The sequence below is a fragment of the Phasianus colchicus genome, chromosome 4, assembly GCF_987193195.1.
Source record: "Phasianus colchicus chromosome 4, bPhaCol1.hap1.1, whole genome shotgun sequence".
Lineage (NCBI taxonomy): Eukaryota > Metazoa > Chordata > Aves > Galliformes > Phasianidae > Phasianus > Phasianus colchicus.
The window spans coordinates 8,024,677-8,046,147 of record NC_143439.1 but is presented as its reverse complement, the minus strand read 5'-3'; the positions used below and the strand labels follow the sequence as shown (position 1 = coordinate 8,046,147).

The following is a 21,471-nucleotide window of genomic DNA, read 5'->3' as shown; positions in this document are numbered from 1 at the left end:
TATGAGATCATCAAAATCCTGCATTTTGATAATGTCACTACTTCATTTCAATAGAACCTTTTTGATTGTTTATGTATTAGATTAAAACTTTTCTTACACTCTACACCTATGAAACATATACATTCTACACTCATGCACACCAAAGAATTTAAACCTTCTTCTGTGTTTCTGTGTCTTCAAACCCAAAATAAATGGGTTAAATTTATACATGCTCACATTAAATTTCAGTTTACTGACACGCAAATATGATGATACCATGCCATTTTAATTACAGCTTACAGATTCTTTAACTGCAAAACTGTATACCATTTTCACGAGTCTAAAATTCAACAGCTCTAAGTCAAGCTTTTGATATGCTTTTATCTTATCAGCACTTCATTTTGAATGGAATGGTTTTGTTTTTTTTTTTGGTGAACTGCTTATAGTTTCTAATTCTGCTTAACAAGAAGAAGTTGAATGTTTAACTGAACTCCACAGATTCTGCTGGCTTGTGTTTTTTCAGAGTTCATTTTATATTGTGTGTTAGAAATACAGTCCAGGAAAAAAAATGTTCTAACATTCACTATGGATATTTCATTCAGTATGGACTTCCACTTCAGTGGAAGGTTAAGAGTGTCATCTATATGCTTTACTGCACAATGTAGACATTCCTAAGTGATGTAGATCAAGGCTTCTTGAAAAGCACACAGAAACTCCAGTAAGCAAACAAACCAGAGACAATAAAAATCTCACTCATCAGCTAGACGTGTACAAACGAAATTATAAACATCCTATAAACAAAGAGTACTTCTGTAATAAAAATATCAGCTTTTAAGTATAGCAGCATCGGCAAATGCAATGTAAAAATACAGTTAAAACCTAATTTGATCGTCTTCTTTGAGGAGGGCCGTGATTTATATAGGTAAAATCACTTTTCTGGAAATGAAAATTAGTATTTACTTTACCAAACTGTGGATGTGTAGTAGGAATCTTTCTGTGCAACTGTTTTAACTATTTTATTTTTTAACAAGAAGATCTGGAATTAGGAATGTCATTTGTATAATAAGTGCAAGAAGAAATATAAAAAGCACATATGTTACCTTTCACTGTCAACTGACCCATACCATACAAGCACAGGCCAATACTCCAACCTGTTTATAAAGTCTGCCTTTCTTGAATCCTTCTTCACTTTCAGCAAGAGCTGAAATCCTCAAAGAGATTACCTGCCCTACATATGGCACTCTAGAAAGAAACTGATGTAAGTACAGAATTTTCAATATAATCATCAGGACTTGAGATACACAGAAAATGAGAAGCAAAAAAAACCATAATTTCACAGTAAAAATGCAGTCTCTGACATTCTTGCAAAGACCAGACTTTGCTCTAACCTTTGGTCATATGACAGGGCCATGGATCGGATTCCAGCGTCACAGCCCGGGTAAGCAAAAAGCTTCTTCAGGTCCCACATCTGCCATATCATGACAACTCCATTGTCTCCACCCGTAAGCAAATACTGTCCATCTCTACTCAGCTGAATTGCCTAAGGGAAAATCACATGGATATTTGTTAGGTAAATTTAAGTTTCTTTTCTTCCTCCTCTTACTTTTCGTAAAAGCTTTCATATTGACAGCTGAAAATCTAAGGAGATTTGATACCAAAACAAGCTTTTGGGAAACAGGATGTTATTATTCTAGACAGCACTAGTTAAGTTTTACTGTACCTGTGATTTATTCCATATTCCAAAGATTTAATATGAGCTCAGCTAAGGAAATTTACTCTTCTAATTAACTAGATGTACAAGATTCAGCAGCATGGGTATCTGATGTTCCCCCAAGTGCCTTTAAGACTAGTCCAAGCAGATGCTGCTCTCACTGGCAAAGGGCTGAATGATGGAGGGAACTGAAATGGTATAAAAATTACAAGAATTATTTTTGACTGGCATTGTTAGATTCCTGCTTTGAATTAGGAGGATAATGATTTGCCCTTGATAATGCAGACTGTGTCTCCATCTGTCCTGATGATGACAAACTCACTGGTTTATGCTTCGATTTTGCTAGGACCATAAGCACTGATGGCAAAACTACATTTGAAAACTCTGATTGGGATCCAGATCATATACTAAAAGATCAGATATAGTTAGTTTGCACAGTTAAGACTTTTTAAAACAAGTTTCCAATCTGCTTCAATGTTTCTTACATGCTACTGGAAGAACAGTGATGAATAATGAATACCTGAAGGGAAAATAACTTTCCTCACTTATGTGACCACTGTACCACAATACTACCTGATATCAAGATGACTGCGAAGCATGACAAATATTGCTTCAAAAGGGATTTTGCCAGTTTAAACCAAAAATATTAAAAGGATTATCTTGAATTTCTATTAAAATAAAACACATCCTATGAGGTCAGGCAGATTATGATCCATCTACCTCAGTACTGTGGGCTACCTGCTGGTAACTCTACGTTCCCCTTCACCTTGTGCTCCCTGGCACCCACAGTCACTGATCAGGAATTTCAAAAAGTACATCTCTGTCCATTCCTCTTAGTATCTGTCCATATTAATATGGACCAGGCCCATGTTAAATTCAGCCCTATTACACCTGACCCTACCTACTTCTTGACTCCATTGCCCCAACTTCCAATTCATATTTTCTATTCACTCCTTTCTGCCACTTCTTACCTTCTGTCAGTTTCTGACAAGTTTCTACTTTCTCACCTCTAATTCTCTGTTCATACTGTTCCTGCAAACACTTTTTCATTCTGTCCTCAGTTCTATCCTTGATTCCTTTCTTCTCTGCTTCCCCTCCCTTGTATATCCTCATTCAGGTTCACTTCACCTCATTTTTTATTATGGAAATTTTGTGCAGCTTACTGTTAAGGTTGATAGTCGCAGGGAAAAATTTGCATCTCGTGGATTGCTGATCTGCATGTGTTTAGTACCAAATGCATATGTTACGCATTACCTCCTGAGACTTTTCAAAGATGTGTGAATTGCCCATGATTGGGCAGCTTTTCAAAAAAACACAAGTCCTTCACACCAGAACTAATCCTGGATAAATTTCAACTTCTCTGATACAAGGCAGAGAGCCACAAAACTTTTCAACAGAACAACATAAGCTTTGAAATTCTAAACAAACCTATCTGCATAAAAACATACTACAAATTGGTCAACATGAACTGAACCACTGTCAGTAGAATGCAACAAAATGCCTGAAGATGGCACAAGCAAAATTCCAGCTCAGAAGTTCAAACGTAGGAAACAGAGAAAGAACTGAAGTCAGGGTCTTCAAAACACATCCCTCTATGCTGAAATAAGTACTTTGGTCTCTGCAACCTCTGCTGCTGCAACCTTTTTCATAATGCAAAGCTTAGACTGTGATTTTTAATTCCTCAGGAAGAGGAAGTTATTGGCGTTTTTAATATACAGGATATATAATGCCCATACTACAAACATGGGAGAAATTAAATCACAAAAAAGTTCATGCAACATTGAAGTGTTTACACAGACTGCTGACAAGCTTAGAAACGATAATAAACAGTCAATGCAAGATACTGCTTCATGAACAGCAATAACTTAAGTCAGACACAGTGCCTATCTGTGTTTTTGGTACTGCTGTGCTCTATTACTATGTTGCTGAAAACGTCCTTTAAGAATTACACGATGTACAACACTTAGACTAAGATAGAGTTTCTCTAGGTGACTTTATATCATCAGTTTTGAGTGTTCACTGCAACAACTCCCAACTAATCATAATGAATCACACTGCTAAGATGTTATTCCACACAATAACTTTAAGGTGAATGTAATTGAAATAGCAACACACACTGTCAACAAAACACGGGGAAAACACTGAAATGAATGGATGATAAACCTATTGCATCTGTGTTTTGGATTAAAGTGACAACACATACACACACACTTGGAAACAGTAAAACAGAATATGGTTTTTATTTAACCGTATCTACCTATGAAAAAACTGATTGCTAATGCAGGTGAGAACTCAATAGTAAGTGGAACCTTCTCCCACAAAAACAAAAGTTCCTACCATAAATTATTTCTGTGATTATTTCTACCAGCATACAAAAGCGTGCAAAGCACGGCCCCAAGAAGCTTGAAAATTCATTTAGAGACACTCTAACAAGAGCATAACAACTCAGTGAGAAAGGTGTAGAAAACAAACTTGGGATAAGACAGTGAAAATTACCTAGAACTGGTATGCACTGAGTAGATGATCATGAGATCTAGCATATCACACACAATTATTGAAAAGATTATTCATTAGAAGGAAAAATCAATATAGAGTGGGTTTTTCTTTATAGCAATGGCAATCTCCTAAGGGTATTTTCAAACTGAAATGAAGACCATGACAAATAATTATTTGCTACACTTATAAAATTCAGCTGATGAAAATCCATTAACCTTCTGGTCATGGTTCACTTGAATTTTATACTTGAGGCTTTTACTGAAGAAATGCTATATTAAAAGGCAAATTAAAGCCATTAATCTTTAACTCTTCCACTACCTGTATAATGCAGTGGTTTCTTGTGATCTTTTGATTAAATAAAGTATAGGCTTTGAACCTTTACTAATACCTATGCAATTTTACTAAGTCATTGGCTTGTCAGGAAGACAAGATGTTGAATTATTTATTTTTATTGTTTATTAATAAATATCTCAGCCACTTGCCAGCCTCAGTATATATATGAATGAAGGAATGAATGAAAGAAAAAGGTCACCCTGTCAACATTTCAGTTTCATGGCATGCCCTTCAAGATTTAACAAACGAAAGGATGCTTTTACTCCCAAGTACTCCAACTGGCATAGAAGAAGGCATGAATCAATTTTACTGTTCTGCTTTTCCCTAGTGCCGTTTAACTGGGGTTCTGCTAGGTATGAAACTGAAACGCCTCTGCAACTAATCACTCTCACAACATGAGGTTCAGACTCTCAAATAATCCCCAAAGCACACAATCTCAGCAATGTTCTAAAAGCAGCATTTCTCACTTATATTTCCTTGGAAAGTCTCAAAACTTTGCACAAATCCTTTAACATCTCAGATTTTCTGAAAGGCAGTGCTTTGTGAAAAGACAGAGCTGACACAGTGACAGCACTGGCATACAGCAGCACAAGTCTTGTGGGCACTTCCACATTTCAAAACAGACTCAGGAAAAGAAAATAAATTGGTTCCTCTGGGTGAAACAGCACACAGCCTTTGTTTAAGGTAAAATAACTTTACCTCTCAGAACAAGCAGACTATTTAGAGTTAAGTTATTCATTAAGATATCTAAACATTACATGGTAGATGTAGTGCGATATGCCTAAGCTCCACTGAGCAATACAGTATTTAAAACAAAAACAGGTGGAAGGCATTGATTAGACTGAATTTCCCCAGAGCATCTGAAATTTTTCTAGCAGTTTCCTGGCACGGGAATATGAGAAAATTAGAATGTTGTTCCAACATCTGTATTGAAAACTGCTATTTTGTCAATAACATTCTGAAATGCAAGTCCATAATGACACAGCAGATATAAATAAGAATTTTACTTTACAGATTCAACACTTGTGACCTTTTCCTTCCCTTTTCTATCCTTTTTGAGAAAAAAAAAAAAAAAATAGTGTTTAATTGCAGCCCATGGCTAGGGACTATTCATTTTAAATGCCCCTACTTTAATTATGCTGTTGCCACTTGCCTTCTAGCATGATATAGCGCAGAAGCATTGGGAAAAAAAGGCTTTAGATTGTTTGAGTATAAAGCCCAAGTGGGACCACTGGGAGAGAGAGAAAACAAAACAAAACAAAAACAACCCACTGTACATATGTAACTCTGACCAACAGAGAGCAGAACTTCCATTGCCTCCAGCAACATTCCCAAAGCTGTGGGTACTGACTGAAACACTACAGAAATTGTTTTAGGCAGCAAGGGATTCTGAGATATTTTACAGATTTCCTTCCCTGACTGACAACATAATCACAACTGAAAATGGCAGATTATCAACGTTACCATTGTAAAAAGAGAAAACACTGTGATATGTACTTGCTTTATGGAAAAACTAAGGTGAAGAGTAGGCTTACAATATCAAAAGCGCTTGTACAAGAACAGCCAAAGGCGCAATTGCAGAGAAAGGAATAAAGATTAAAAATTGAAGCAAGAATTGACATAAATTTGGAGAAATGGCCTGGAGCAGAAATACACACATTCCTACTTCATTTCCCTAGCCTTGCATCTGCACTTGTGGCTGCCACAGCATTCAAAAATTGTACACCCCCTCACTCACTGCAGGTCTCTCACTGTGGAAAAGAAACCTACGCAGAGATTTATTTCTACTTATACCAGCACCACTCTACCTGACATTTTGAAAACACAGGGTTGTTGGATTAACTGAATACAGTATACAACAGAATTTTAGAAGGTTTTAAGTGTAATACAATACAAGAAGCTTTTTCTTCCTGAAACAACTAATATGAATAAAGGAGGAGGAACCTTTGTGAGGGCAATACTGGGCCAAATTCCATCAGATTTGGTAAACTAGCTTGGAGGCACAGTAGTGCTACACGAACAAAAGTTTTCTTTGGCTGAGGAATCTCCTCTCTGGAGATCTCCCAAAGCCACATGGACATGGGCCTGGGCAGCTGCTCTGGGTTGCTCTGCTGGAGCCGGGTCTGAGCCTGATGGACCTGGTGGGCCCTTTCCACTTCAACCATTCTCCGACTGACTCTGCCCCTCAGGATCACAACTACTGGCACACAAACAATAATTTCAGATAATTCAGGTAGCCAGAATGCTGACCCTGCAATGTGGCCCTCCTTCATGTCTTTGATACATTTTTACTAGATTTGAAAATGCTTATCCATTTTCTTTTCTTTTTCATTTCCTTTCATTCTCTTCCTTTTCATATGATTTTGTTCTCATTCAAGGAAAAAAAGTGTGAATAAGTAAAATACTCTTTTGATACTTCTGCTTCACTGCAGGACAGCTGCCAGGTTCTGCTCTGCTTCATAGGCACTATGTCACAGGAACTGTCAAAAGACCTACATTTTGTATTAGCAAATAATGTCCACAACTCCGTAAGCCTAAAATACCCCCTGCATAGTTTTGGACTTGTTCCATGTCTTGAACCTACCTGTCTAGTCAGCAAATGTCAGAGACACTTTTTAAGGGCTAAAGAGCTGAAATACAGACATATGTCTATAAATTTCCTGCATGTCAGCACAGTACACTCTCTCAAACTAAGATGAAGGAATGTAGACAGAGATGTCAAAAAAAAAGGAAAGCCAACATTGAAAATAGCATGTCCAACAATCTCCTGTCTTCAGACTCAAAACTAAAGAAATAGTCTGACTTCAGTTGACCAGCAATTAGAAGTATTTGTATTCTTCCATTTAAGAAATTGCCTACAGGTTATTTCTTATAATATGAACAGAGATATCCTAAAATAAAAATAGTGCATTAGGAGCGTTTTCTCCCCTTAACTATGAATGCCGTTATTATGGTGTAATACTACATAATTTTATGGCCTGGCTATAGAAGAAGATCCGTGCAACTCCAAAATAGACAGCTATACTGGAACTGAAAGTTCTTTGCACACATAAGAATACACTTACCTTGATCTTGTCATTCGTTTCCATAGTGGCTTGAAGTCTCCCATTCACACTGAATACACAAAAAAGGCCATTTTCATAATATATGACACATTGGCCTTCCCTTGAAGCTTGAATAAGTTTTGGTCTCAGGCAATTTTCAGGACCTTCTAATGTTTCAGGACCTTCTAACGTCCTCAGCAAATCTCCATTCATAGAATGTATGAGACATGGTCCTTCTGTGAGAAATAAAAACTTTAGATATTGATTCACATGCTCACTTAATCATTGTGTACTAAAAAATAAGAATGGTAATTAGCATACAGCCAACTTACTCTGAAAAGGTGTCTCAAAGTAAGATCTTTAGTAAGTACTAAAGCAGAAAGATCCTAATTCTAAGAAATTTCAAAGTAAAAAATAAGAACTTAGTATTGAGAAGAATTACTACACATTTTTCTTGGTTGTTTATACATATTTTAATGCTTCATCTAACATAGAAGACAGTGCACTCTCTTTCTGTTGAAACTAAATTTTGTTTTTCTTTATCCACAACAAAAAGCAAGCCAACTACAATAATGCATTTTTCACTATCCTGACAGTCAAGAGCTGGATCCAACTGTATGCTATATGCAATTACACTGAATAAGCAAACAAAAATAAATATAATCAGTATGCAAGAAAAGGAAAACTGATGTGGTTGCCTCTTGTATATGTCTGAATAACTTATAGTTCTAATATGCTTACAAAAGAGGTTTTAAATTCACTTAAATTCTGTAGCAACTAAAACAAGGTTAAAAATAAAAACACCATAAACTTAATCAAATTTGTCACCTGAAACTGTTTTCCTTTTTGCATTAGGACTATAGCTTTATGAACAGAAAGAAATGGACAACAGCTTCCTTACCTTTTGAACCACTTATTACTAAGCCAAGTTCAGCACAAATGGTAGCACAGGTGATCTCATAGTCATGTCCTGTCAAAATGGCTCGAGGAGTTGCAAAATCACCTGCAGTAGAAAAACAATAAAAACGAGCTGTGGTTACAGTCTGTTTCCAAAATCACCACTTTCAATCACTGAAATTTTTCTTGCTCTTGGAATTCATGTTCCCTGCAAATCATTTCTATTGCACTGCTTACAATTGCTTGTTTTGTACTCATCTCTATGTAGTACAGCAGAAGTATAGTACAGGAATTCAGCCTTACTTAACACACATCCATGTTTATAGTTCAAAACTAGCACATGTTGGAGCACACAGACTTGTGTTTTGGTCTCCGTCTCTCCTTTTCATCCTTACCTTCATTGTAGAGAAAGAGACCTAACTCAGTTACTACCTCTTCTGAAAGCAAATATAGGTAAACTCAAGCAATCACTATGGCTAGTGAGAGGGTACACCTACACAGCGAGTGCTCCATGAAGAAGTGAAACATCCACTGACTGGATTTATTTTAAGCCAGAAACAGTGGTGAAACCTCAGCCTGATGTTTGAGTTCCATGTAAGATGTGGATCATGCAAAACAATCAGTATGAATTTCAAATGAACTGGCAAAATCGAAACCATCAGGTCCAATATTTATTACTGCTCTTCCTATTAGAGATTTCCCCTGCAACAAGAACAAGCAAACAAAACTTTCTTCTTTTCTGAGATTCTATGTATAATCAAATATATATGGATACCATGAAGAAAAAGAAACAGTATAAATGGCATATGTGAATGAATAAAATATTGTATTCTCCAGGACAAGGCAAAAGAAGAGGTAACCAAATGTAATAAGCACTTTAAATAGTTTTATACTTTCACCCACAAGTGAAAGCAGATCACCTTCTTTTAGACTGCTACATTTCATTGAAAGCATTATGTTATTTCTGTATTACCATATAATCGTTTCATTCATAGCATCTTATGAAACATTTGAACTCTAAAGTATGTCTCTTTGGAAACATTACCAGTTTGTTTCAAAAAGGATTAGTCTAGTTTTAAAACTGCAGGAACTGCTTCACAATAAATTATAACTTCTGTGAGATGCTAATTAGGAAGACAGGCAGTAGTAAAATAAAACTTTTTTTTTTTTACATTTCAAAAACAGGTGATAGATTTGCAAAGGCTGAGTAGTAATAGGGCCAAACCACTTCATTTGGCATCATTCAAATCATAATTGAGGCTGTAACTTTTTAAAAGATAAAAAGATCACAATATCATTAGTTAGTCCATATAGAGACTTAATAGCAGTTCTTTGTCTTATCAGAATTAAACAAATAGCTATCAAGACCCTGCTTGCATACAAAGAGAAGCAGCACAGATCTGTGGGTGCATACACAGAGGCTAGGCTTATTCTCAGCAGTTTACATCATTAGTCAGGCCATTTGCAACAATCCCCAGAGCATCCAAGCATCTGCCATATTCAAATGGCTTTTTCAAAAAGGTCATAATCTACAACCAAGTACCAATTCAAGGAGTTTAACATTTCAAAATCATATTTATTCTCCAGTTGCTTTTAAAATTTATATCAATAACACAAAGTTTGGAAAAGTAAATAAATCTATTTTTCCTTAGATACATACATACACAATAAATATATATATGTGCTTGCACACACACACACCGAAATGTGTTATCAGCATTTAAAATCTATCCCTAATCTCTTAATAAATAATTACTAAAAACTGTTGATTCTGCTACATACAGTATTTTGCAAAACACACTCAAAGCCAGCAGAGTTTAGAAGCAAAGGAAAAACTCCCAAAAACTAGAAGCATAAGGGCAGACTTAATGACCTTTACGTATTTCTCATGTGACTGATGACAAAAACTCACAAAACTTGTAGAGAAAGTTTGCTCTATTGAACTTTCCTCACCTAGACATGTGACAGGCACCTCAGGAGGTTCATAAAAGAACATCGTGTAGGTAATCCACAAATTTACACCAGTTTAGAAGAAAATGTAACAGTAGTCATTGTAGTAACAATTCAATCTTTTTGATCCAATTACTTCTCCCCATTGACCCTAAGCTATAAGGCAGTAGGAAGCTTTATGCATGTAAAGCTTTGTTAGTTTTGTTTCTTTTAAGTGAACCACCTGCACGAGGGAAGCTTTAAAGTTCCGGCTTTTTACTTCACTTGATATTCAGAAATTACATTTAACAAATATTTTGCACAGATCAACAAGGAATTAGTCTAATTATATGTTACGTATATTAATTAAAATCTCTGATTTTAAAAGTTCTGAAATCAGAGAACATGCAACACAGTAGTGGAGATAATGAAAATAACATGTTGGAATTTGAAGGACTTATTAGAAGCAAAGTCTGAATGGAGTATTAGGAGTCGCAGACGAACAAAATCCTCACAGTATAATTTTTGCTTATAACAACTACATTACTATACCAGGCTGTAAGTAATATGAGCAAAAAACATAAGAGATTTTTTTTTTTTTTAAAGTAGAAATTGGGCATATTTATTTATCACAACCCACAGAAAAGACCAATTATGTAATACTGACAGTCCTTTTAGAATTTGGACTTAGCTTCAAACATAAAAGAGTACAAATCCATAGGTGGCATTTCATAGGTGACATCAGCAGTTTACTAAATTACATTTAAGAAATAATCTACTGCAAGGAAAAAAAAAAAAAAAGAGGAAATACAAGAAATTGCAAAAGTATCTTTAAATAAATTAGGACTTGAATAAATACTGTAAACCAGGAGTCCTGTGAAAAGTCAGGCTGAGTCCTTTGATAAGAATGTCAAGCATTCAGGGGTTTCCAAGCCTCTGATTTTCCAAATAATGGGGTCAACTTAAAAGCTGGTCGTAGAGCAGAACAGATTTCTTTAAAAGCTTTTAAACTGTTACTGCTTCAGAAGATTGTCATGGTTTTCAATAATGCGAAGAGAAAATTTTATTTTGTTGCTGGTTTAAGGGGCACCACTTCAAACTTTTCCAAATTGTTTTAGGGGAACAGGCTTGCAGACCTTTTGAAAAGCTGGGGAAGTGACTTCAAAGGGAAAAGAGTCTTTGTCTGTTAAGCAGGTTTACGACCACTGATGCAAACCCTAACTAAGGACTGAAAAGAATACTCAGTGCATCTTTATGGAGATCCTTAAGGAAGATGAACAAGTCAAATGAGATTAAAGATAGTTCAAATCCTAGCACTAATATCCAAGACACAACAGTTGTACAGATGTGCTTTTCTCAGCATAGTATATTATAATATCCCTAATCTATACCATTCCTGGCTCGCTACTTGCAGTTGAATGCTGCAAGAATCTTAATGCCACATTCACATTGTGACAAACGTCATCAGTAATTTATTTTAAGCCACAGGAAGTATACATGGACTTATTTCCCAGTAATGGACAGAATACAGTAACCATTCGAATCATTTCAAAAGGGTTGTCGCACATTTCAATAAACAATTTTTGCAGAGCTGCTTTGCCACAGAAAATAACATGAAATACCACTCCTTCCTTAGGTGACTGAAGTATATTTTAAATCATAAAACATAAGCTTCAGAAGATAAAAGAACAGACATGATATCACGCCAGCTAATGGTGACATTTTATTGAATAAATGTTAGGTGTTTGCAACCTGTGTTTGCAAGAGGATTATGGCGAAGTCAAAGCTTTCTGCTGTTTAATGACATCCAGAGAGGCTTTGCCGAGTGACAAGTAATTGGTTTGTGTTGCTGAATCTCTCTCCACTGTTTTTTCAGTTTTTGGTGATGTTACATAAGAAAACAATCATTTTATATCCATCAGCACAAAGACCACTTTCTATGTTTTCAGTATCAAGTCATAAAAGCTGAGCCAAATATAGGAAAACATGCAAAGAAAAATTTCTCCTTTAAAAAACAAACAAACAAACAAACCCCAAACATCATATTTAAGTGAAAAACTTATTACAAAATACAAGATACTCTTTCTGGGTGAGATAATATTTTAGAATAAAATGTAAAATATTTGATTACATTCCCTTTTATGTTTAATGCTGAGAAGACAGTTAATTAGAAGTCACTGACAGCCAAACTGGTGTAATTTTTAAATTATAATTCCATGATTGTAGAGGTTGTAGGGTACTTTTAAACGGCAAATTAATTAAGTGATTTTATGTCAATATAAAATCTTAATTAAATGAAGCATCAGTTAACCAAACTACATTTTTACCTGCTTCTTGCTAAAATAAATTTCTGAATACTATCTCGGAAGGAAAAATCACCCAAACCCAATTACCTATGCAAGAAAAATCTTCAAAAAGCATTTTATAAAGATTGCATTTTTTGAATCAAGGAAATAAAAGGTTTAAATTACATCTGAAAGTACAAATGTACTTACAGAACAGATAAAATTTGGACACAAGTGCTTTCAAGCAAAATGTAAGGAAACAAAGAAAACTGCTTTGCTGCTAAACTTCTGTGTTGACTGTATAGCAAGCTTCAGAGTTTAATTACATCATTGATGACTCTCAATTATTATATAAACTCTCTATATTAGCATTATTTATAGACTCCACACAGTAAACATTTACATAGCAGACAACTGGTTAAAAATCATTTCACTGCCACAGAAAGGCTAGTTCTTTGATAGATGTGAGATACTACTGAAGTGTTATCACAGAATATTACTTGAGTATTCCTAAAACTTCACTGTGAATAATCTTTCTTTTGAAATTTGGATTTTTATGTATGCATTTTTTTCATATTATGCAAGAGCTTTATTGTCATCTTGTTCCTTGCATGACATTCCGTCAGCATTTCCTCTCATTTCTTCAATGTTTTTTCTCAAACTATTTCCCACCTGTTCAAACTTCTTAAAACAAGAAGTACAACCTCATGCCTCAATGCAAATTTGTTCTTGAAACAAACAAACACACACTTCAACCATATGTTATCTGAGAAAAAGATCAGTGTTTTTCAAAAACATACTGTTCTTTCCGAAACTGAGTCAAAAAGCATAAACAGAATAAACCCTATGCTATAGTGTTGCTTAGTGAAGTGGAAAACATTAAATTTACCTTGTAGAATTAATTTCAGTGAATAAAACACAAAGAAGGCTCATTGTACAATTTGTCACATCGAGCAACAAGTGATTAATACTTATTCAGTACTAATAAGAGAATCCTCTATACACACTCTGACAAAAGTGCAGGTTTACTCTGTTTCCAAAATAACCACAACAAAGAAACATATTTAATAGGTCTTCAACTGAGTATTCCAATTCAGATTTCAAAAAGTCAATAATCCCTAGCCTCTCAATTCCTACACTGTGTGCAAAGCAAATCTTTCTGGAACCAGTTCACTCTTCCTAAGGATTCATCTGCTGGAAGAGCTGGAAGTCATTCAGCAGCGCCCCTCCCATTGCACACAGACCTTTTTGAAGCCCTGTGAAAATATCTGCAGGTGAATATTCAGGGTCAGTCTACACTAATATTTTAATATTTGCACCATCCCAACTTCATAAACTGCTACTTAAATATCAGCTTTGAAGTTTTAAAGCACTGTCATTTTTGTTTGAAAATGCTCTAAAACAGCTTTATGAAGGAGCTTTTCCTGCTTATCCTAAAAGAAATGTTATTTCTTCACATTTCTCTCCTGTGCTTTACATTTATAACTTCTCCACTAGCAAGTCCAAATAATAACAATAATAATAATGAAATAAAGTATGATGTCAACAGATAAGGCAAAAAACTATTAGCAGGTATTTCACACCAAAACAATGCCTCCCATAGAATAGACGTAGGATAAAAGATATTTTATAATACATTCAAATTGACTAATAGTTTGAAACTTATATAGTATTTCACAGTTTGATACGAAAATTATCTGAGATGTGAGGTTTTATGAGAATTCAGCTCAATTAATTTTCACCATTCAAAGACATTAAAATAATTTATTTTGGTTTGAAAAAATAAAAACATATTGCTTCATTGCTTTTGTAAGGTTTATTTCAAACCACTGCACCATTTGTGTATTTCACCACGTGGATGCTTACTACCTTTTTATATTGATGTACCAAGGAATATTTAGTGTATGCCATCAGTCCATGAGCACACATAAATTAGCTGTCTTTTAAGAGTAAATATTTCAAAACAAATACTTTTTCAAAGAAGCAGGCTGTAATGTTAATTACATACAGCATTCTTGCATTCAGTGGAGTAATCCTTGCCTGTGTGGTGCTACTGTTAACAGACATTCATTCCAGAAACGCTTCCAATTAATTTCCTACACAAGTCAGAATTACTGTACAGACCAAACAATTTTTTAAAACATTTAAGCTGGTCATACACATTCGAAAATATGATAGTCTAGACCATAAATTATTATTTCTTCTGTGTTACTCTGCTTTGTCTTATTTGGTGCACACTTAGAATGGAATAGTCATTTTTCCCAGCAACCAAACAAGGTAAATAAATGTGATATATTAGTACATCACTCCACCACCATGCATATGGTGCACATTAAGGTTGTATTCATTTACCATATGAATATAATTCCTTTTACCACATCAACTATTAGTTACAAGTTGTAAATATAGCATTGTTTTTCCTGGAACATGAAGGTCTGCATTACATCATGAAGCACTAAATATCCTTATCCTTCTGGAGAATTTCATGTATATAGTTCTAGTGACACCTGAAGCTGGATACTGCCAAAAAAGCAACATCAAAACTCTCTCTGTTTTGAGTTGCACAGTACACACTGTCTTCACGTGTGCCTGAATTGTGCCTCAGAACTTGTCCTATAATAACATCTGCAATTACCTTGATTGACAAATCTTGTAGCACATTGTCCCTTAGGTAGTTGAAAACAAGGATAATACAGATGCTGTGCATGCTGTAGGAAATACTTCTAGCCAATACAAATGTTTACAGTGCACAAACTTACATTACACATTCTTAAGTGCCAAAACATGTTCTTAAGTGCCAAATCCATACAACTGTTAAAATGCCTTCTGAACCATCACAGAGTACAACTGCAAGTCACTTTCAATGAAGACCTTGCTCTCATATCAATCTGAAAAATTACTTTCTTGGCATTATATAAATACACAATTACATTGCTTATATAGCATTATTATAGATTCCCAGATCTATTCATCCACTGTTTTAACTCACCTCTTTTTCCAGTAAAGATTTGGAGGTTTGAACCATCAATTATATATGATTTATAGAATATGTGAAGGAATGAGGCCTCAATCTCTTTGAGATCAACAGTTTAAAGAAAGAAATGACAGTGACCTTTTGTAGCTATATAATTTAAGGCTCTTTTCTAGGTTCATGCAGATAGTCTCAGGGCTTCTTGCACTGGCTACAATGGTGCCCTGTGAAGTTACAGGGAACAGTAGGTCCAAGTGCAGCATCTGTCCACTATGCTTTCATGGAACTTTCATAAACAATATCGAATAACACAATAAATACTAGGTACAAGGATATTTAGTTGTTGTTACCCTTTCAAAAACATGCTTTGCACAGTCTTCTTCGCCTTGTGGGTCTTCTCTATAAAATACATTTTACTAAATTTGACTTAGAAGAACAGAAAAATTTAACACCGCACTTGCTAAAGTTCACATACAAAAACTAGAACTATTCCCTTTCTTTTTACAGCCACACTTAACAAAGCACTCCTGACACATTCCTATTTCAGTTAATAAATTAACAATAATTCAAGTATTTTCTCATTACGATGTTAATAAAAAGGTGAAAAATTATACTAAAAATGAAATTAATTTAATTTTATTATTATTATTTTTGAACCAAGTATGTCAAAATACATATAGGATAAATATTTTACTAAGCAGAGGTTTGGAGAGAATCAGTCTCAAACGCACCTTTCAACTCAAAGCCAGCAGATGGTGCTACAGGATTCTTGCTTTACATACAATGTTGTGCTACTCTGTCCATCCATTTTTGAGAAACAAAGAATATTTGTTATTCTGCAGTTAAACAGTATTAAAATATTACTGAATTATTTACTGGCTTTTTATAAAGGACACACACAATACTACAACATACACAACTCAAAACATAAATGTACCACTGAACACTGAATGAGCACACAGGCTTTTAATGTTTTTAAATGAGAGCTATACTACCATAGAGCAACTCTCCTTTTTTAGCAGACTGACTGCAGTGAATGGCATTGAAAGACTTATTAGTCATAGAAATTTCAAGAACATTTCAATGTTTGGAGGCTCTGCAGATTTTTAGCTATTATGGTAAACCATTCAATGGAAATTAACAATATTAATAGCATAATTTCTAACTAACACAATTACAGATTTTTTTGCTAGCTGATTAACATCAGGCATATGATCTACTTGAAATGTGTGTGACTGTTCACTGTGTAGAAAGACAAGCGTGCATGTAGATCTTCATAGACTCAGGTTTACATGATTATTGTGCCTGCATATGCAGAAAATATTATCCATGACACTATTTTTGTATCAACCAGTACAGAAATATCCATCAGGACATATTTTCAAAGTTTAAATCCTTTGCATTACTGGCATAAATAATTAATTATTAAGATTTCATTTATAAAAAGTTTACATTTTCCAACTGAGAAGTGTGTATAGCAGTTCATAAAAATAGATTTATTTGAATTTGCTGTACTCAATACAATTTCAACTAATGAATTTCAACTCCAGACCATGGCTCTCATTTAATAATCACGCTAATTGAAAAACAGTCTTTCAGAAATTCAAATGCAGATTTAGGAATTGTAGCTATATAAAAACAATGCAGCTTCTATCAGAAGTAGAATAGAGAGTACCTAGACTGCTATTTGACAAAACAAGAAACTAGTGATTGAACATTCAGTTCTTTGGGAGATTTCAGATTTTATAAATTGAAAAGATTATGTATTTTTCATATTTCAAGAATATACATGTTAATAAGTGTTCAATTAATCTTCTCAATTAAATCTCAGTTAAATCCTGTAATTCTCCAAGTATGAAAACACATGCTTACACTCCCATATGTGCTCTGCTACACAGCTACACTACTAAAAGCACTTAATTTCTCTAAAACAATTCAGAAAACCTGAGTAGAATACCCTGTAAAAAATATAAAACTATGCAATGAAAGCACCACTGCCACTCTCACAATGCAAATGTGATACACACAGAGAGTAACATTTTCCAACTTTATGAGCTAACATAAAAGAGGTAATATAATTTGTTTTATTCACATATGTGTGGAAGATCAATGCAATAACTCAAAAGAGATTGCATTAGTATTAGTGGTAGTAGCACAGTTATACACTGACTCTGTATTTCACTAATACTGGATACCCTTATTGGTTAAGTATTAATTTCAATAAGCAAACAAAATTTCAAAATTAAATCTTTTTCTTTTTTAAAAAAGGAAAATTGAAAATAATTATGATCAAATCTGTGTAATTTTTTTTAAGTAACAGTACAGTCTCATCACAGTCTATGAATTTAGTGCAAAGACAATAGAATAGCACTTCCTCTTTACCTCGACTATGGAAATGCCTACTTTCTTATATGCATAAACAAAATGTAAATGATTAAATTAACCACTGTATACCTCTCCTTCAAGAAAATACATCTAAATAAGAGAACTACAATGAAAACAAAACAAATTAAGCAACAAAAAAATTGAGAGATAGACTGAAATTCACTATTCTGGCTAACTTCTACCTAGCACGCAAAGGAGAGGAATCATTAAAAAAGAATGGAGGAAATGGATGTAAGAAACTACTTCAGATGACTTAAAAGATACAATTATAATCAACATAGAAAAAGAAATAAAAAACTCAATGAAGAAAGGAACTGATATGAAAGTTAAGAAGATATCAGAGTGCTCAAGATGCTTTATAAGAAGGAACAAAAGCAAGGACAAAAGATAGCTTCTTGAAGTATTTGGGGAAGAAAGGTTTCAACATATATAGGCCAGTGTTTTTTAGGATCTCATGGGAAGTTAGTCTAGTTAGGAAAAAAAAAAAAGGTAAACAAATACTAGCAAAAACTGCTGTAATGCAAAAGTGTGATAAGATAGACATCAAGACACCAGCACCAGCTGGCACAGCTGAAAGTTCTTCAGTGACTGCAAATACAGGAAAAAAGTCAGGCAGAAAGATTAAAATAGGTGAGATTTTTTTTAGGCAATGATGTATGAAGGAATAATAAGTATAAGGAAGGACAAAAACAGGACAGCCAAGGATGGAAGAGATGCAACTAGCAAAGAAATAAGGAGAAACAATCATTCTGTAAACATAAGAATACGTTAACAAGTTCACATGAAGTTGACCTGCTATTCAGTAAACAGCAAGCAATATCAATGCCAGGCATTTTGAACTATTTCAAGTAAAATCTTTAATAACAAGACAAGCTGCAGTCAGGCAACAAGTGAAGTAAAAGCAGCAATGAGAGCTATTGTCTCAAATAGAGAATACCTAAATAAGGTAAATGTTTGGAACTCAGTTGGCCTGGTAATTGTGATATGGAGACACTTTGAAAATGAAACTAAATAATTCCAATTATAACTGGTGTTTTACAGAGACTAGGTAAGGTTCTGCAAGGCTAAGAAAAATAATCTTTAAGAATTAGGAAAAAGAAGAACTGAGAAATTAGAAAGTTGTCCACTTAACTCCAATAAACAGAAAAATGCTAGCAGAATATTTGTATATATAAGCACACAGAGTTTCCTCAAAGCAAACAAAAAGAGTAACAGCTGATCTGGATTTGTCATGAACAAATCATGTCAAAGCAATTTTTTTTTCCTGCACTGGCAAAGTAATAAGATGTCTGTTCAGGAAGATGCCACATAACATGACTTTAGTAATGACACCAGCAGTTTCACACTACCAATTTCATATAGAAAACTGGTAAGCAGAATAGGTTTGGAAGGTGCTAATAAGGGTCAGATAAAAGACCAGTTATAAAAGACCAGTTGGAATGCTGTATTCCAAAAGCTCTTCATAGCCAAAACAGAAAATGCATCAATGAACATTCCTGAACTGTCTAACATTTTCTTCAATGACCAATTTGACAGAATAAGATTGCAAATTACAGTTGTAGACACAAGTTGCAGCAAGTCTGTTTGGGGGACAGAATGAGCATTCAAAATGAGTATTCAAACGGGAGAAACCTAAAAAAGGATATCATTCAGGAAGTTTAAAGATGAGGTTCTACAGAGCAGGCTGCACAGAGGAGGAGAAATAACTGAGTAGTTAGGGATCCTTCAGAATAAAATGAAATTTGTATGGGCTTAAACACTTCAAGTCCAACTGGCTATTTTCATGTTTCACTTGCCTTCTTTTTTTGATATATTTTAATAAAAAATGTAAATTAAAAAATAGACACTTATTACTTACATACATTAACTATATTATATATTGTATGTATGGCCCAAGACAATTCCTGTTCACTCAGAGCAGACCAGGCAAGCCAAAAGGTTGGACAGCCATGACTTAAAGTATTAACACTATTCGTCGTGCTATTTTGAAAGAAGCAGATATCCCTTGAGGAGGAGAAATAAGTCCTCTGTAAAACTGGTTGTTTTATACTGATTACTAGAAAAGTTTCAGCTGCAACGCTGAGTCTGTGTTGAGGAAGACAAATAACTTTAGAAGGGAGAAACAAGCAAAAAGTCAGAGGTCTAGAAAAACGTGGTTTATGTTAAAAAAAAGAATCGGGTTATTAACACTGGAAGAGGGTCACAGAAATCCAAATAAGTGAAAGCTGTTTTACAGACAAAAGAAAGAATGTGTTTTCTACACGTAACAAAGTACAGAAACGTAAGAAGTGATAGAATTAAAACAAATAAACAAACAAAAAACACTAGACTGTAGAGCCCAATATATATCAGACAAACTTTTTAATAGCAGGTTGGACAAACATCAGTCAAGAATGGTACTGGTGTAGCTAAGACTTCTTTGAAAAAAGGGAATAGATCAGGTGACAAAAGTTCCTGCCAAGCCCTGTTTCCTAAGTATCTGTCATTACAAAGTACAATGCAGTCTCTCAGCCTAAACACCAGTGGTTGCTGTTTGAGCTTCAAAGTGAGAGTAAGATCTGAAAGTGATGCGGACCATTTATATGCAAATTACTTCTCTCATCTGTTCCCCCGAGCTATCTCGTCTAGTTCCTCCCTCCCACTCCCACTTCTCACCTCCCCTCTCTTCTCACTGCACTCAGCTGGCCAAGTTGCATGCTTCTGCAAGAACACCGCCCTGTCTGAGTAGCCTCTGCATGAAATACGTACCCTAGTCAGGAACTCTGAGTCCCGAGGCAGGAACTGTATGTGGTACATTGCTATTAGATCAGGGTCTCTCAATATGCAAAAACCAGCCTTGTGATGGAGGTCACACATGGGCTTCAAGGGGTACTAAGTGGAGAGTTGCACCTCTTGCTCCTTCTTCCCACCACCTCCCAAAGCCAGCCATATGCCAAGCAAAGAAATATAAAAGCCCCTTATGCTATCTGAAGTGACTTTACATCTCTGCAGTAAATTACGCTAATTAATGTGAATTCAACACGATCCTGGGCTTTTCTAAAGGATACAACTATTTAAAATCCTTTGTTCTTAATTATTTCTGGGCTTGGTCAGAAATTGTGCACAGAAACGTTACTGCATTGTTAAATGCCTGTACACCAAACTGAAGTACTGCCATGTTTCCATATTTTCCAAAACAATTTATTTAGAAAGAATAAACCCTGTATTTGATCAAAGAGCTTGGTGGAATATTTTTTGAATTATAGGTTTTAATTTGAGAAGGAAAAAACGACTTAACCTAAATGTAATCAAGCTGTTTGGTAAAGAATAAAAATTGTCTTCCACAGATGTATCCCACGCAGGATTTTGTATCTTTGAGATTCAAATTAATCAAATTTAGTTTACACTGATCAATGCATTTGAGATTTATATAAAGCATGTAGACAGTGTGACTGCACAGGT

The 21,471-nt window shown here is 34.7% G+C and overlaps 1 protein-coding gene across 8 annotated transcripts in view; it reads right to left on the bottom strand.

The window, feature by feature from the left end:
* The window catches only part of LRBA (LPS responsive beige-like anchor protein), a 370,588-nt gene that overhangs the window by 7,214 nt on the left and 341,903 nt on the right, over positions 1-21,471 (bottom strand). For 7 of the 8 annotated variants that reach the window (XM_031588887.2, XM_090138536.1, XM_031588890.2 and 4 more), the window contains 3 exons: positions 8,465-8,566; positions 7,585-7,799; positions 1,368-1,519 (listed from right to left, as the gene is read on the bottom strand). In XM_031588887.2, coding sequence (XP_031444747.2) covers positions 1,368-1,519; positions 7,585-7,799; positions 8,465-8,566 — 469 coding nt within the window. The remainder of the gene's footprint in view (positions 1-1,367; positions 1,520-7,584; positions 7,800-8,464; positions 8,567-21,471) is intronic. The other variant, XM_090138537.1, reaches the window with a different exon arrangement.